Source organism: Puma concolor, chromosome C2, assembly GCF_028749965.1.
Source record: "Puma concolor isolate L17-30 chromosome C2, mPumCon1.1.hap2, whole genome shotgun sequence".
Classification (NCBI taxonomy): domain Eukaryota; kingdom Metazoa; phylum Chordata; class Mammalia; order Carnivora; family Felidae; genus Puma; species Puma concolor.
The window spans coordinates 148008985-148027042 of record NC_141675.1 but is presented as its reverse complement, the minus strand read 5'-3'; the positions used below and the strand labels follow the sequence as shown (position 1 = coordinate 148027042).

The 18058-nt window shown below is 40.2% G+C and overlaps 1 protein-coding gene and 1 long non-coding RNA gene across 2 annotated transcripts in view; one reads left to right on the top strand and one right to left on the bottom strand.

Annotated features, from left to right (window-relative positions):
- LOC147577590 (uncharacterized) overlaps nucleotides 1-7688 on the bottom strand; it is a 30473-nt gene extending 22785 nt beyond the window's left edge. The window contains exon 1 of the long non-coding RNA XR_015240421.1: nucleotides 7577-7688. This is a non-coding gene — a long non-coding RNA (uncharacterized LOC147577590). The remainder of the gene's footprint in view (nucleotides 1-7576) is intronic.
- PAXBP1 (PAX3 and PAX7 binding protein 1) overlaps nucleotides 7667-18058 on the top strand; it is a 34365-nt gene continuing 23973 nt past the window's right edge. The window contains exons 1-6 of the mRNA XM_025913377.2: nucleotides 7667-8228; nucleotides 9693-9821; nucleotides 14304-14480; nucleotides 15932-16153; nucleotides 16699-16802; nucleotides 17783-18000. Of these exons, the coding sequence (XP_025769162.2) occupies nucleotides 7739-8228; nucleotides 9693-9821; nucleotides 14304-14480; nucleotides 15932-16153; nucleotides 16699-16802; nucleotides 17783-18000 (1340 nt within the window). The 5' untranslated portion in view covers nucleotides 7667-7738. The remainder of the gene's footprint in view (nucleotides 8229-9692; nucleotides 9822-14303; nucleotides 14481-15931; nucleotides 16154-16698; nucleotides 16803-17782; nucleotides 18001-18058) is intronic.

Here is an 18058-nt window from a genome sequence, read left to right as displayed (position 1 = left end):
AATACAGTACATACCTTGATAGATTAATTTTAGATAGGAAGGGTTCTTTTTTGATCGACATGAGTGAAGGCAAGGGAGAGGAGTAGAGACACAAGCAGGTTTGTAGATGTGGTTCCCTCTGATGGTCCTATGTTTTCAGTAAAGGGTTATGTAGTTATTAGTTGGGGACACAAGAAGGGCTTTGAGAAGAGGTGGTGTACTAATCTCGTGCCCTGGGAGAGTAAACTTGACTAAGGACACATATTAAAAATACTGGATAGATTTACTGAAATCTCTCAAGTGCAGAAGGCTCTTTCATGATCTCAATGCCATGCATTTATATCTTTTAATGTCTTTGTCATGGTTTCATTGGGGTGATGGGAGAAAACACTGGTAACAACTCTGTGGTTATTCCCACATCTTTAACCCAGACTCTACCTCTTCCTTTAATATTTTTCCTGCTTCTTTTTGCTTATTGGTTTAAGAGCCATTAGGCTCTTCTCAAGTCGGTTTTGTGAAACATATATTTTGCTAGAAAATACATTTCCTGTAGAATTTCATATGTGTTATCGCTGGGTTCCATATAACATTTTCACATCATTAATTTGGCTCTTCCTTATCTCTGGCTGTATCTAAAGTTGTGGGTGGTATGTGTGTGTGTTTCGTATTGCTTTTTAGAATTGGGCTGGATTTTCTTTATAATACCTACATTTTGGTTTTTATTTCTAATTTGTTAATTACAGTTTTCTCTTTCAATACGTCCACTCTCCATATTCTTCAAATTGTTTTGTGAGGATTTGGCTTTGCTTTGTCATTTCTGAGTTTGGATCATTTATTCCGATCAAAGTTTTGCTGGTTACAAACAGTTTAAAGCTATACACTATTCTCTGAGTACACCTTTAGCTGTGTACCATATATATTTTATATGGAACTATCAGCATTTTAATTTTTAGAGTTTTCAGTCAACTTATATCATATTGTGTTTCCTCTTTGATTCAGAGATTTAGGTGGCTGCTCATTAATTCCCAAGTAGTCAAGGCTTTTATAAAAATTTAAATTAGGAAGAAAAAAATTTTTTTAATTGGGAAGAACTGCTTGCCCTTTTGAAATTGGTTTGTCATGTAAATTTTTCTCTGGTTGGAGAATGTGCCCATGTAAAATCTCTATTCTGAAGAATTCGTTCAGGATGTCTTCAAAAAAAAAAAAAAAAAATTCTAGCCAGGTTAATGATTGCTGTTTATAAATGTTTCACAGATGAAACAGATGACTAAATAGTCTCTGTAGAGTATGTAAATCCATCAGCTTATCCATACATTTGAGCTCACGGATTACATTATTAAAATCTTATATAATCTTACATATGATTTGGCTACTTCACATGTCTGATTCAGACAGAAAGGCATATTACAACAATGTATCATAAAGAAAAAATAATGTATTCACTGTCCATTTGAAGTCTATAGTCCACTTAAAATCAGGAATGTTGCTAATCAGGAACAGATACAGAAAGTTCTGCCTCAACTATGGCTAGAGTTTTGCCGGTTGAGTGTAACAAAGGGGAGAGGGGAGGAGAGTTGAAGTTGTGGCAAGGGAGTGAAGATAATCTTGTCCCATGAAATCCAACCTCAATAAGGAGGGAAACAAAGGCAGGAGGAAGAGAATGGGCAGTGAACAGTGATAGGTCCACTGAACTGGAGGTAGAGTAAGCAGACTGGAAGGACGGAAGTGATACGGTTCTGGAAGACACCGAGTAACTTCCCAGTGACTTGGAGAAGGTCCAAGGTGCAATCATTATGGTAGCAAGCCAAAGTAGAGTGGTGGATACGATTATTAGAGCTGAGGGTGTTAGAGAACTAACTCTGAGTAGATGATGTATGGGAATGATGAAGCCACTAGGAACAAATGAATGAATGTTCATAAAACAATTCTGGCAGGAAATGCATTAAAAATTAAGTGTTAAGATTATAAGTGATTATTTTCTTTCTTTTGTTCTGCATTTCCTGAATTTCTAAATGGGATGAGTACTTTTTAATTAGAGAAAGGTTATTTTTAAAAGTCTACTTAATTTTTAAGGACTTGGAATCTTGAGTTGATTCTTCCCTATGTAATTATACGGCAAGGTAACCTGTTTATTATACACCTTGTTGCCCTCTAGTTACACTCAATAACACAGAAGAAACATTGTGTTTTATACCTAGAAAAGATACTTATAACGCTTCTGTTTTTAATAATGTATCTTCTTTTCACTTGTTCCTGGAGAAGGCCAGATAGCAATCCATGAATGATATAGAGCTCACAGAAATGAGTGAGTTCTTTCAGAGAGGCTGCATTACTATTTTTGCTTTTGCATTGGTAATATAGCTCTTAGATGCATTTATAAAGTGTCCACTATGAATGTAATATAAATATCATATCTGTACCTATGACTACAAAATTACACTTTTTCAGAGTAACACTAGAAATGTAAAATACTGGGGCATCTGGCTGGCTCAGTCAGTAGAGCATGTGACTCTTGATCTCAGGGTTGTGAATTCAAGGCCCATGCTGGGTGTAGAGGTTACTCAAAAAAAAAAAAAAAAAAAAAAAAAAAAAAAAAGGAGGAAAGAAAGAAAAAAAGAAAGAAAGGAAAAAGAAAGAAGAGAAAAGAAATGCAAAATACTGAACTGCTGAAAATTATTTTAACTGCTCCTCATTTTACATGAAATATTCTAAGAAAAGTTTACTCAAGGAGATATCCTGGGGCTAGTAATTGTAATCTTGAACAAAAATGTTTTGCTTCAATTCTAGAAATTCTTAAATATTTACTGATGGTGAAGATATTTAAATGGCCTTCGACACATAGTAGAAATGAATCAAATTAAAGTTTCTATCATTTTATATTTGTGCTTCTTAAGATGTAGTATCCTACTGATTTATTCATAATATTAACTGCAGTTAGTAATTACATTTTATTTACTTGTTTGTCTCCAGCACCTGAATACAGGTCTGGAAGGAAAAAGGAACATATCTGTCTTGTTCACTGTTGTGTTTCTACTGCCTCACACGATGCCTAGAACGAAGCATATGTTCAATAAGTTGTGCTGAATAAATGGATAATACTAGAATTATTTGGTCTAAATAGCAGATGTATTTTTAAAATACTGAATAAGCTCAATATTTCCATGCAAGGAAATAAAACATTGTTTACTTTTATTATGACACTCTAAATTTGGATGAAAAGAAATTTCACTTTCTTTTTGTTGAAGAAACTGTCAATTCAGAAAACGAAGGAATAAACCATTATAGTTGAATTGTCAAAACATTCTAAAAAGTTGAGTGTCTCTCCACGGAAAATTCTAATGTGGCCAAAAAAAAAAAAAAAAAAAAAATGCTGAATCCTTTAATCTGAATCCATCAATAATAATGGTTTGAAAGGAAAGATAATCTTAAGGAAGTAGATATAATGACTACATTTCAACAGAAGTTTGAGACAAAGAATTGAGAAATTATCTAACATTTTTATTAGGATCATTCACATGCTCTGGATGGAGTACTATTTCTCTGTACTTGTAATAACTATATAGTTGCAAGATAAAGAGCTTTCTTCACATTTGCTTGTGACTTAAATGCTAATGAACATATCTCTATGGATATCTTGACAAAAGGAAAAAAAAAGAAATAAAACTCTCTAAAAAACTACAGTAAAGCTAAAGAATTATTAAGCCGGTAAACATTAAAAAAACACACTTGTATAAATTGCCAGCTAAAATTAACACTGCTACAAAATTAAACTGTTAGTTACTTTATTAGAATTCTTTGGTCCTAAGTGTTCTTTGATTCTAACCAATGGAAACAAACATGAATTATTTTAAGCACACACACACACACACACACGCAATAAAACATGCTCAACAGCAACAAAACCAAAAAGAAATTTACTCTAAGGATTCTGGGGGCATCTCAGGGAGCCAGCTGTGACAGCCAGGAGTGCTGTCCTGCTTCAAGAAGCAGTGAGAACAAGAACTAGGGAAGACGTAAGAATCCCACTTGCTGTTTTGTCTTCTACTTTCTAGCACATCTGCTTCATTCTTCTCTCCCACTACACACACTAGTTTTCTCAGCTTTTGAATTGACATGGTAATTTATGGCTTTCTTGGGCTCTTAAGTTCATTGCAATTCCAGCCACAGGCGGGGACTCATTGTCTGGGTTTCAAGGGCAAAATCTTGGGAGAATCTGATTGGCCCACCTTGGATCAGGTGCCCATCGGTGCCCAGGCTTCCAGCCTTTGCTAGGTGGGGAGTGCCTTTCTCCCTACAGGAGGCAGTTCTCAAAGGCTGATGGGAACTTACCGCTTTAAGAACTCGTCTACTCATTAATTTGTAACAAACGTATTGTGATCTTGTTTTGAGAATAAAGGTATATAAGCTATAGAAAATTTTAATTTGTATCAACATAGGATAAAACATTTATCACTAATTAAATAAACAGATAATGTTTAGTACCATTCAGTCAACAAATATTTAATGCCTATCGTGTGCCAGTGCTACTATAGGTCCTGTGAAGATAGTAGTGAACAAAACAGAAACTCTCTTCTCTTACAAAGCTTACATTTTACTTTAGTTAATGAAGAACTGCCTTCAGCAATGCAAGCTCTAAGGATATTTAAATTATTAAGTGATTTTTTTCCAGAATAGAATTATTGAGTTATAGTTTTAGAAAGAAAAGAAAAATTCCTAGATCAAGCATTCCTAGACTATGAGATTTCACCTGTGAAATAAGATTTTTAGATAAAACAAAAAATTTAGGAGGATTCATAGCTTTCACTACTTTTTAGTTTGCCAAATAAAAAATGCAAAAACAAACACATACACTATTATATACCATCATAGTTTCATAGAAGAGATTTACTGTTTAAAAAAACATTTTTAATGTTTATTCATTTTTAGAGACAGAGCAGGAGCAGGGGAGGGGCAGGGAGAGAGGGAGACACAGAATCCAAAGCAGGCTCCAAGCTCTGAGCTGTCAGTACAGAACCTGACATAGGGCTTGAACCCACGAACTGGGAGATCACGACCTGAGCCGAAGTCTGACGCTTAACCAACTGAGCCACCCAGGTGCCCAGAGATTTTAGAATGTTAACATGGAAAAAGTAAGACAGTCTCAGAATAAAGGACCATTTTTTTCTCCCAAGAAAGGACATCTGGCTCCTCTACACAGACAGACTGTTTTTCCTCTTCTCATTTGGCAGCTGACTCAGGAAAACTTTTCACAGGTTCACAGACCTGCATTTCATAACCATTGTTCTAGAATACGGAGTCTAATACTGAGTCAGCAAACAACACAAAACTGGTCTGCCTATTTTATCTGAATTTATGGTTCAATTAATCCATGCAAAGTCATAATTCAGTGGGGGGGGGGGGGGGGGGGAGAGAACCCAAACAGAATTGTTGCTATTGTTGCTTAGAAAGATGACTTTTTAAAAAAGAACTGAACTAACTTACTGATTCAAACGAAATGACGGATGCAACAATTCTAGGTAAACTGCCTTTGTTTCCCCAGAATACTTAAAGACATTCCAATATTGAATGGTGATGACATAGTATGTTCAATACACAAATCAGTTTATTATACTTAAAACACAGAAGCAGTTTATAAAATCATTAGTTTTGGATAATATACTGGTTGACAGGCAACCAGAGCAGGTACTCAGTGTCAGGAATTTAATTCCCACAAGGTCTACAACCTCTATAGAAGGACCTTTGGCTTGCTTGTGCGAGAAAATAACTTTTAAGTGTTTAACTTTGCCCTTTAATTATCTGAATAGGTAGACTGTCAAAGTTATAAATACATTCTTTGTCTACTATCTTGGCTCATGTTAAAATCACACGTGTTCTTGCCTATGGTTCTCCATATTCAACCACCACTTTTACAGTGGAAGATCTTTTTGAAGTTTTAAGCCAAGGTATTAACATATTCTGCTCTGAACTCCATGTTCGCTACCTCGACCCTAATCGTATTACTGCAAATCTGTCTCTTGGCTCAGGTGTCTGGAGGCTGATCAGGCACAATTTGAATCTTCTGTGATGGGAGCTGGGGTTCAATTTCACCAATGAAACACTCTGTTGGAATCAGAACATAAATCAAGGCTGAACAGCCAGAATATAAGAACTTAGAGTAATGCAAGCAGAAAGAGAGCCAGCCATTACTAACTTTTCCTATTAACTGGAAGAAAACGTTACAGAGGATGCTTTTAGCCTAAATCATCTTTCCAGTTTCCAAAAGTGGGTCCCACTGGGCAGATCTCAAATCCAATCAAAGAAAACCAGAGAAAAGAGGCAGATGTGCCTGACGTAGAAATTCTCGGTGGGCTTGGGATCTTCTGCTTCAACTTGGAACTTAAATCTCCAGTGAAATCTTGGCAGGATGTGGCAGGCAAAATAGGCCCTCTCATATTTGCTGGTAAGAGTACAATCTGGCACAGACTCTATAAGGAGCAATTTAGAATTAGCAAAATTACAAATGCACACCTTTGGATCTAGCAATTCCAAATCTAGTTCATTCTCCAGATGAGACCATTTGTTTCACGCTTTACATTGTGGCTTTGATTACTACAGCAAGATTGGAAATAACCTTAATATCAATTGTTATGGTCCTGGTTTAATACATCATGGTACATTCCAACAGTAGATCGGCATGCAGCTGGGTAAAAGGAAAGCCAACACCTTACGTACAGACACAACCAATCTCCAATTTATGTTAAACTAAACACAGTTTACACACTGTGTAAAAAGGATAATTCACAAAAAAATATCCATAATTTACTTCTCTGTTCACAGAAATCTCAGGATCGTGAGAAACTTTTAACCGCTCCCAAACTGGAAAGCTTCCAGCGATGGGTGGGTTTTTTTTGCACCGTGCGAATGCCCTTTGTTGCCTTTCGAATTGTGAGACATGAAAAGGAATTCGCATATATGCGCCCCCGTGAAGGAAAAGGCCTCAAAGTCGGCTGACTCGACGGGAAAGCCCGTGAGTTCGGCCTCACAGTCAGGACCCTGCTTGGGCCTTGCCAGTAGAGACGGTTACCTTTGTGACGCAAGCCTGAAATGTGTCACAACCATCCCCACTCCGGCAAATCGACTTGCCTTCCGTTTCTGAAATCAGCTACGTTTCAGAACGCCTCGTACACTTGGCGTTCTCTCGAAAGCCCTAAAACACGTTTGCCTTCGGTGGGAAGGGGCTAAAATACCAGGCCGGGAAACAATTTATCATCAACGAAATTCAATGTTTTTGGAAGGGCTCTGTAGCTACAAAGCTGTAGAAATACCAAGTGTGACTCAACACAGTAAGTAATAATTACCATATCACAGCTCAATTCCTGGGTTGGGGAAGACAATCCCACCCTACTTTCCCTCCCTAAACCTGGTTTCTCTTTCTGGCTCCTCCCTCCTCCCCCGCCCCCCCCCCGCCCCCCCCCCGCCCCTTCCCCCGCCCCCGCCCCTCCCCCACCTATCCTCGTCTCCTCTATTTGCCCCTCCCACCGCTTGGCGGGAGGTTTCCTCTCGTGACTACTCTGCGTAAGTGCGGAAGACGCACTGCAGCACCGTCGCCAGCGCTTACTCTGTCTTCTCGTCTCTATGATCCTCTTTGTGACCCATCGGGTAGGGCCCGAGCCCCAGAGTTCCGTGCCAGCAGTCCTCCACGCCGACAGAGGACGGTGCAAAAAGCTCACGTTCTCGCGAGAGACGCGGAGATCTCTCCACGTAGCGAGAGCGCGAGCGCATGCGCGCTCGGTGGTGCGCGGTAGAACGAGGGAAGACAGGACCCGGCTGGAGCTCCGGGAAGCGCGCGTGCGCCGTCGCGAGCTTGGAGCTGCCGGGGCAGCCGTGTGGGAGCGGGTGTGAGACCGCCGTGCGAGCCGCGGGAATGTTCCGAAAGGCCCGGCGAGTGAACGTGCGCAAGCGGAATGACTCGGAGGAGGAGGAGCGAGAGCGCGATGAGGAGCAGGAGCCGCCACCGCTGCTGCAGCCGCCGGGCACCGGCGAAGAACCGGGCTCTGGCGGCGGCGGCGACAGGGCCCCTGGGGGGGAGTCGCTGCAGGGCCCGGGGCTGCCGCCGCCTTCCGCGCTGACCCCGGGCTCCGGGGCTGAGGCTGGGGGCTGCTTCCCGGGCGGCGCGGAGCCCGGCAACGGGCTGAAGCCGCGCAAGAGGCCGCGAGAGAACAAAGAGGTGCCTCGGGCCAGCCTGCTCAGCTTCCAGGACGAGGAGGAAGGTAGGTAATCGCCGCGCTTCGCGCCCCAGACTAGCATCCCTGTCCTAGGCCCCCGCCTTTAGTCCCCGCATTCCCCGGACGTCCAGCCCCCGCAGCCCGGAACGGAGCCCCTTCGCGCCCGACCTGCTGCACATCCTTCTCCGCCTCCGGCCTTCTGCTCCCGGCGGAGGACGTGTTCCCGCGCCGCCACCAGCCTTTTCTTAACAACCGCCTCCTCCTCACCGTCCTCTTGTGCATTTCCTCCTCTGCGGGGCGGGAGCGCAGTTCAGTCGTTCTGAGGTTTTCAAGTGGAAATTCAGTGTCCCCTGTCCTGCTTCTTTCCTGGCGGGTGTTTCAGGGAGAACTTGGATTTGGTCCCCTGTCTACTCTGCGCACGGTCTGAGTCTTCTGCAGGTCACTATGCCCCCGCCTCTTGGGGGATCTGATACCGTTGACTAGGAAGGCTGGGTTAGTATGGAGTCCTACGTCTGGGAACAGAATCCCGGAGCTGAAGCTCTGGTTCTGAGTGACCTTGGGCCAGTTCCTTGCAATCGCCGAGCCTCAGTTTCCCCGTGAAACTAAGTAGGGGTACAGATGTCCGGTTTTTTCTTGCTCGCATTGAGTTTTGGACAACGAAGAGAGACGGTGTAATAGTAATTTAAGGCCATGTGTCCATTGGGGTGTGAGAAACCAGGCTGCAGTGGATTTAGATTTCTGTTCATAAATGAGTCTAAAATCTAACTTCCCAGCCGGTTGAGTATGTGTTTATGAAAGCCAGTTTTAAGGGCAGGTTATAAAAAAAGACTTGGCTTGTAGATATCTTCATCTCCATACAAGATGCTTTCATCTTTCCAGTAAGGTAGGCAGTTGGTCTTTGGCCTGTCTGTTATTTCTTATTTTGTTTGAGGGGACTACAGCCAGAATTTTTTTTTTTTTTTTAAATGCAGAAACTATTTGGCAAAGTGTTTGCATTTGACTTAAAACTCTTCAAATCAAAGACGTGGATACCTACCAAAACTTATTGTTGAAAAGTTCTTTGCTCTCAGTTTAGTCTTGGAATAATGTCAGTTTGTGGTGAATCTAGATTTACTCAGATTTGACAGCTCTGTTACCCAGAACCTTTTGATTTTGGATGTTTTGTTTCAGATACCTAAATAATGCAGTAACTAAGTGCTTTTTCAATGATTTTATTTTCCTCTTGGGATAGAGGACTTAAAAAAGACAACAGGATATACGAAAATTTCGTGCAGCTGCGTGTGTTACACGTTTTTAGAAGTCTCAGGTTTGCATTATATGAGGTTCATTTATGAAGCTGACTTCAGTTCTTGAGAACCAGTGACAGATTTGGAATAACTTCACATTATGTAATGATTTGGGGGTGTATGAGTATCTGGATGAATGAGAAAAGTACATAAGATCATGTGGAAGTTAGAAGATACTGTCTGAAAATGATCGCTACAGACTTTATTTAATTTCTTTTTTAAGAAAATGAAGAAGTTTTCAAAGTGAAGAAATCAAGTTACAGCAAAAAGATAGTAAAATTACTTAAGAAAGAATACAAAGAAGATCTTGAAAAATCAAAGATTAAAACAGAACTCAACTCCTCAGCCGACAGTAAGTACCAAACTGATAGTACTGGATTCTTTTGAAACAACAAAGTGAAAACTTTCTCACGGGGATTGAGTGGACTTGCTGTATACATCGTGAACTTGTTCAGTTGACTCTGTTGTCAAGGGTCCAAAGTGGATATCGATACAGTTCTGTTATTTAATTCTAACAACAGTTGCACTGTCAATGCATTTTTTAAAAAGACCCAATCATTGCCACTGGAATGTTTCAGCTACAGTGCCTAAATTCTCCCCCACTTTTTCTGCTCGTGTTCAGACTGTGGTTGACCAGAGAAAGGAAATTTCCCATAGAAACCCGAGGCACAGGTTTGTTCCCGTTTGAGGTATTACTGTGCACATTCCTGTATTCTCATTTTATAGAAACAGGTGCTCATTTTCTTTGGTGACGTTTCCACTGTTGGTTTAATTCTTGGAGAACTCTTAGGAATGCCTTCATTGCAATGTTGGTAATACTTTCTCAAGTAGCAACTTTATCAGATACATGGATGAAGGCTTCTCACTGCGAGGCCCCTGCCTACACCGTATAGGCAGCTCTCACATCCTTTCACAACAGAAGCTTGAAATTTTTAAGCAGTTAATTTGTCTTGAGGAAAGTAGATCCATTATCGTTTGCTGCAGTCTGAGTTATTCTGATGCAAAGCCTTAGGGAAATCTTTTTATTCTGTGGAATTAAAGATAGAATTATTAGTTCACGGGTTTTCAGTCACAGGCTTAATGTGAAGAAGTACGTCATTATATGTAAAATGTACGGTCTGATTTTGGAGACAGCATCACTTAAATGTATAGTTGGACCCAACGTTTAGCAGAATGTTCAATGAATGGTTTAAAGGGTAACTGCACTTTCTTTTTAGAGGCAGGGGAAGGAATGCTTCATGGGTACAGTGGAATATGAAGCTGGTTTTGTTTTTTGTTTTTTGGTTTTTTTTAATAATTTAAATTCCAAAAGACGGGAGAGAGAAAATGTGGGTCTGTTATCAAAGGTTAAAGTGAGTTAAGGCAAGGGCAAGTACGACTGTCAGGAGATGATTTTGTAGAGGAAGTAGAGGTTTAGGGGGAAAGGTGCATTGTTGACAGATTGTGAAGGATGTTTAGTGTCCAGTAAGGGGTTTAGAGTTGCTGGGTTTGGTGCCTTGCCAAGATGGTGACATGATAAATGTTTTTTGAAACCTCAGCCTGGTATTAGCATGCAGAATGGATCAGCACAAGGAGAGATTGGAGGCCTGAAGCAGTTTAACCTCAAGGGCCAGCTTTGATCCATTAATAGTGGGTTTAAAAAGGTTTCAGTTGAGCGAGACTGAGGCTTTTCCTGACTCAGTGGAAAAATGTGGATGAGTTAAAAATGTTTGCTGTGGGTGTGGGAGAAGAAATGGAAAGAAAGGATTATTTCAGAAATGTTCCAAGGGAAGACTTGGTAGCCTTGATTTTTGCTTTAGATATCGGATTTAAAAGAAATAGTTAAATTCGAGCTTTTATGCCGTGGTGGCTGAGAGAACAGTTCCATATTCTATACGGGAAAAGGGAAGGCAGGTGGGAGGAGGATATTTTTAGGGGAACCAATTATTTTGGAGTCTAGGAAACTCTTTTTTCCCCAAATCTCTTGAGAGCCAACCGTGTGCAGTGAAATAGTGCAAGTAAGGTCAGGAGAAGAAAGAAAGGACCATTTACCGTTGGATTTAGTAATTGAAGCAAGTCTGAGATTTATGAGGCCATCTCCTGTGACCTGTCTTCCACTTTTACATAACTGATACACTTGCCAGATAACTTCATTAATGTCCTCCCTTAAGGTAGAGCCTGTGTGTTATAGGTGGTCATCATTACCCTTGAACTGATGGTGTTATGGAGCTCTTTCAGAATCAGCTCACAATCCTGAACTCTTCCTAGTGCAACTCTCCTTAGACAGCCAGAGAGGTACGTTAATCTCCAAATCAAGGTCCTATCAACAAAATACCTACCACAAAAATGGGTATTCCTAGAATAGTGAGTTTGCCTTTAAACTTCACTTTGAGCGAAAATAGCCAGTGAACAGTGGGACATAATAGGTTTAGGCCTGGTGCTTCTTGAGGTGTTTATTAAAACCAAAAGTAGGGGCGCCTGGGTGGCACAGTCGGTTAAGCGTCCGACTTCAGCCAGGTCACGATCTCGCGGTCTGTGAGTTCGAGCCCCGCGTCAGGCTCTGGCCTGATGGCTCAGAACCTGGAGCCTGTTTCCGATTCTGTGTCTCCCTCTCTCTCTGCCCCTCCCCCGTTCATGCTCTGTCTCTCTCTGTCCCAAAAATAAATAAACGTTGAAAAAAAAAATTTAAAAAAACAAAAAAACAAAAGTAAATGGAACTGATGAGGGAGCAGCATAAAGGAAACATTTCTGGGGACCGAAGACTTCTATCTGTAATAAGTGTACACACAGACAAGAGGATTTACCAAAGAGAATCATAAAGGTCAAAGGAGAAGGGACAGGAAAATTTCCAGATGAAGATGCTCAGTTGTTTGAAATAGTGCCAGAAAGGTCAGGAAAAGAAAGGACCAAGGAGTGGCCATTGACAGGGTTGTTGTTTTCTGGAGGAGGGTATCTGGCAGAAGGGGCAAGTCCATTAGCCAAGCTTTGTGTCTGTTCGGCTTGAAGAGACATCTTTTGCTAACTTGCTCAACAATATTGTATGAATTAGCTGTAGCTGCAGCCTTTGGATAGCTGGTACGGGAGCTGGGAACGAGAGAAGGTAAAGGCTGTTCGCCTAGGGTGATGCACCCAAGTTGGTGACGAAGTAGGAGGCAGCAGGTCCACACTGCTTTGGGAAAGCTTGGCAGAGAAAGAAGTAGAGGACAGTAGCTGGAGAGACCGTTGTGATCAAGGGAAAGTTCTTTTGATAGCAAGAAACCTGTGTCTAGGTAGAAGAAAGGAGAGAGGGAGCCTCGTCAAGTTCAAGGTAAAGAGAATGTTTGTGAGAGCAAGTTTCCTGATGGTAGTAGGAGAAATTGAGAGTACAAGAGGAGCCTAGAAGGTTATTTGGTATCTCTTTTTACAAAGACATCTGGAAGGATGATGTGCGACCACTAACGACAATCCCACTGTCACCATGTTTTGCGCTTGTACGTGTTCAGTCATAATTTGTGTTTGCTCTGTCTTTTAGAATCTGCAGAAATCATTCTGAATGTATCTGATCTAGTAGAGCTTTTGGTTCTATTAAAAGCCACTGATTTAGTGTGGGTTTAGAGTAGAACGAAATTTGGGTAGTGTTTGACTCCCGTGTAACCATATCCATCTGATAGAGTGGACTTTTCACCTCGAGCATCAGAATGCACTTCAGAAGGAAGGCTGTGGCTAATGAGGCAGGATGGTAAATGAAACAACTAAAGAGCCTTAAACAATGACCTAAATTTTAGTCAAAAGTGTGTGTATGAAGGAGTGGTATTCCTGAGATTCTTATTTAGGGGAGTAGGATATGGCTTGAGAAGAATAGAATTTTTGAAACAGTTTTTAGGAGGGGGCCATGCTAGGGAAACAATGCAAACATTTAGAATATTTAGAATAAATATTTAGGATAAACTTTTACTATTTCATTATAGTCATTGTGCCTCTTGTGTGCCAGGTTCAGTGTTTTAAGGTGAAGATTAACACTCTGATTTCTGTGATTTTTGCCTGGGACTGATGGTACAGTGGGACTATTGAGTTAAAAGCAAAGTAAACCTCTGTAAAGATCAGCGTGGTGAGTGGTGCCTCCTGGAACGCGGTCGCAGGAAGCAGTCTTGCAAGTGGTCATACGAACGGCCTGAGCTTCAGCACCGAATTAGAGTTCTCTCCTGTGTCCATACGGCAGAATATGGCCACTCTGCCGCTCCCTTACTGGTTTAGGTTGTTTTTAGTGCTACCCAGTCTCTGACTTGTCTCTCTGTCTCAGTTCCAGATTCCCAGAAAGACAATAAGGTTGTCTCTGCCTCGGTCACAGATCCAGTCTTGAACATTCAGTCATGGCAATGGGATCACAGTTACATTGTGTAAATAGGACTTTTGGGTCTCACCCCGTCAGGTGATGGGTGACAAATGGTTATGAACTAAGAAGATGATCCTAAAGTATTCATCACAGAGAGGTTTACTTGGTCCCTAAGCATTTGTTCTTCATAGAAAGCTGCCTCAGATGGGCTTAGGGTTTAATGAAATCATGTTTTAAAGAGGTATGAGTAGTGACCAATGGGAGGTTAGAGGAAGAAACAGTTAATTTTGATAAGTTAGTAAAATTTTGATGAGATTAACTCAAGATAGAATTGAGTAGGGCCTCCGATGCATCCTTGTGACCCCTATATTATTTTTATTTCACAGTTAATGCCTGTTGTTGGATATTTCATTTTCATACAATCAGTGGGTTTTTTTAATAAACAGTTAAAACAGTTCAAAGTGAGCCTATAAACGAATAAAAAGTGCCTTCTCAATTTATGCATTTTATTTAAAATTTTAATTACTTTTCTCAAAAATGTAGGCGAACCACCCTTGGACAAAACAGGACACATTAAGGACACCAGTCAAGAAGACGGAGTTATCATCAGTGAACATGGTGAAGATGAAATGGACATGGAAAGTGAGAAGGAGGAAGAAAAGCCAAAAGCTGGTGGAGCTTTTTCAAATGCTTTATCTTCTTTGAATGTTCTCCGCCCAGGTGTGTGTTTGCAGATACTTCTCAGAAATGAAGGAGGCCCTCAAGAATGGGCCATGTGTAAAGATGGTTAAGGAAGGAGTTAGCTACGTGGTGTTTCTTGTGACATCCCTGTTTGCAGCCAAGGTGTTTCCTTTTGCAGATAAAGTGAGAGAAGTAGAAACTTGCCAGTTTTTCCAAGCTCATTGTCAGGCACTTTTGTTATCCAAAGCCAGTGTGGGACTTCATGTAAATGGATAAATGGTACTAAAGTTTTGTTTTGTTTTGTTTTTTTTAAAGTATTTCAGATTAAGACTTTAACTTTTTTAGAAGTTTAAAATTAAAGTTTAAAACTTTAAATTTTTTAGAAGAAATTTTTTAGAATGAGCAAAACTCATTGCAGTTAGTTTTATGCCCACACTTTCTTCCTTTTTACTTTTTTGTAGGAAATAGTTGGCAAATCTGTTTCCTGGGTAATAGGCTTTTGAGTAAGAAAGTGCTTAGAAAAAATGTCTGGCAGGAGAGGAACAGCTTAGTAAGTTAAGGTACATTTACATGATGGGATGTTACATAGCTATTAAAATAACATTAGACATGTGGCAAGGCGTTAATTTTTACTGGAGGTGAAAGGTCAGTTAGGTAGTAGATTATGCTTTATCTGTTTAGTGAATATTGTTAAGCTGTTAAAAATTATGCTTTGCGAAACAACAACATGGAAAAAAACTTAGTGTGTTTTAATATGAAAAAAAACTTAAGTACAGAATTATATATTCAGTATGCTTACAGGTGACCTGGAAACTATATGCAAGAGAAATATACTATAAATCTAATAGTTTTTTAAGGTGAGCTTGTGGGCAACTTTTTAAACTTATCTGCTTTCTATTTTAGTAATAGGGTTTGATTACTTTTCCTATTTCTTAAAAATGAAAAAAATTACAGTTAAAACAAAGCTGTGGTGGTGGATCTTCCCCCCATGCATATTGCCAGTATATGATTTATATATATATGTATATTTAGTGACCTTAGGTTTCCGTTTAAGCTAAATTAAAAAGAAAGCAGTTGGGTTACAGGCACAGTTGGGGAAAGGGGTACCAGCAACTAATGTTAGAACATCACTATGACATGGCTCTCTTGGTGAGGTTATTTTACCCTGCATATTTTCTTTTTATTTTTTTAATTTTTTTTTTTTTAATGCTTATTTATTTTTGAGAGAGACAGAGCATGAGTGGTGGAGGGGGAGAGAGAGAAAGAGAGAGGGAGACACAGAATCAGAAGCTAGCTCCAGGTTCCGAGCTGTCAGCACAGAGCCCTATGCGGGGCTTGAACTCACAAACTGTGAGATCATGACCTGAGCTGAAGTCAGCGCTTAACTGACAGAGCCATCCAGGCGCCCCATACCCTTTATATTTTCACAAAAATAGAAACTTCATACCCTAATACCGGCATATTTTACAATTCTTACCACTTGTTTCCAGGAGAAATTCCAGATGCAGCTTTTATACATGCTGCAAGGAAAAAGCGTCAAATGGCCCGAGAATTAGGAGATTTCACTCCTCATGACAGCGAGCCTGGGAAAGGCCGCCTTGTTAGAGAAGATGAGAATGATGCCAGTGATGATGAAGATGATGATGAGAAACGTCGCATAGTTTTTTCTGTGAAAGAAAAGTCACAGAGACAAAAAATTGCCGAGGAAATAGGTAACTTGATTTAAATAGTATAGTAAGCCTGTTGCATTGTATTAAATATTCGATACTGTATTCAGATTAAAAGTACCCACATTTCCTCAGCAATATCTAGTGTTTGAGGACCCTTTCTGCTTGGGTACCAGTGTCTTATTGGAATTTTTTGAAAACTGTAGCATGACTATGATGGCTCATGTTTATTGAGCACGTCCTGTGTGGCCAGTATCGTGTTAAGCACTTTACATGCATACATTTATATAATCAGCCTCGCATTCTTTAGAGGCCTTTACGTTCTGCTCTTCCCTTTGTTGATTTGACGTCAAGCTCACAGAGATTAGGAAACCTTCCTTGGGTGTAACTACCGCGTAATGCCTTCTGCTTCAAGGAATGCTGTGTCTAAGACAAGCAAGGGGTATCAAAGGAGAAGAGATCGTAATCAACATTTTAGTAAAACTGAGTTAATACCAATTGTCTTGCTTAATTTTTGTGAAGTATCAGGATAGCATCTCTTCCCTCCCTGCTTTTCTGGTATTTAATTTTCCCCACTGCTGTGGCTGCAGGCATTGAGGGGAGTGATGATGATGCTCTAGTAACTGGAGAACAAGATGAAGAACTCAGCCGATGGGAGCAGGAGCAGATAAGAAAAGGAATCAATATCCCTCAGGTAAGAACTAAAAGGTTAAACTTGAAAAATAGAAAGTACACAAGAAACCTTTTGTGCCTGTTTTGTGAAATCACAAAGATACTGAATTGAATCTTTGTGGTTCATCCAACTAACACAATGAAGAAAATTACGTGCAGGTACATATATTCGATAAGCTTTTAGAAGAAAGAAACTGTTGTTATCCTTTGCAACTTAACAGAGTGATGGTTTCTTAGACCAGTGTTTCTCCGAGTGATCCTTCAGCCAGCAGCATCAGCATCAGCTGGGGGCTTGTTAGAAATGGCAAATGTTCACCCTCTTGAGACCTAGTGAATGAGAAACTGGGTTGGGGGCCCAGCCACCACGCTCGGGCCACCCTGGTGCACGCTGACTTTGAGAACCACTGTTGAGATAAAATCTTTCTTTCCTGTATAGCTTATTGCTTCTGACTTTAAAAATTATTTTGTGGAAGATGGATTTCTCTTCTCGTAATGTGAAAACTTAATTCAAAAACTTTGATGAAAAATCTCTTCGTCAGTAGTTAAAACAAGTTTTATTAAGTAGTACAGTGGAAGTGATCCATAAATGTAAACTGTTTTTGTTGCCAGTGTTTTGCATGCGTTTGGGTTATGTTAAGAAAATAGGGTACTTAGATGGCAGTTTCTAGTCTCTGCTTGTCTTTGTTTTCTAACTGTAGCAAGTCATTTATTCTCTTCCACTGATAACGTGATGGCTTTGGATTATTTTTTTATGTCCCTTCCTACCCAAACTTCTATGATAATTCTGTTTTCCCCAAAATTATTAGAAATGAATTCAGTAGTCCCATACGAGTTAGAATGTTCATCCTGCCCTACTTTTACTTGATTTTGAAGAACTTTGCAGTTATTTATTTCAGTTAACATACTGTTTGGAAAATGGTGTATATTTTTGCAGTTTGTGCTTTTTAATCTCAAAGTCATGATTAACTGCTGGTTTTCATATATATCCCATTTCTTTTCTAGGTTCAAGCAAGCCAGCCCACTGAAGTGAATATGTACTACCAGAACACTTACCAGACGATACCTTATGGTTCATCCTATGGCATTCCTTATAGTTACACTGCCTATGGATCATCTGATGCCAAATCTCAAAAAACAGATAATACAGTCCCTTTCAAAACTCCCAGTAATGAGATGACTCCCGTTACTATTGATTTGGTAAAGAAACAGCTTAAAGACAGGTAGGGCAGATCAACTTCTTAAAGACCTGTCCTAGCTTTCAGTTCCCTCAGGCAACAT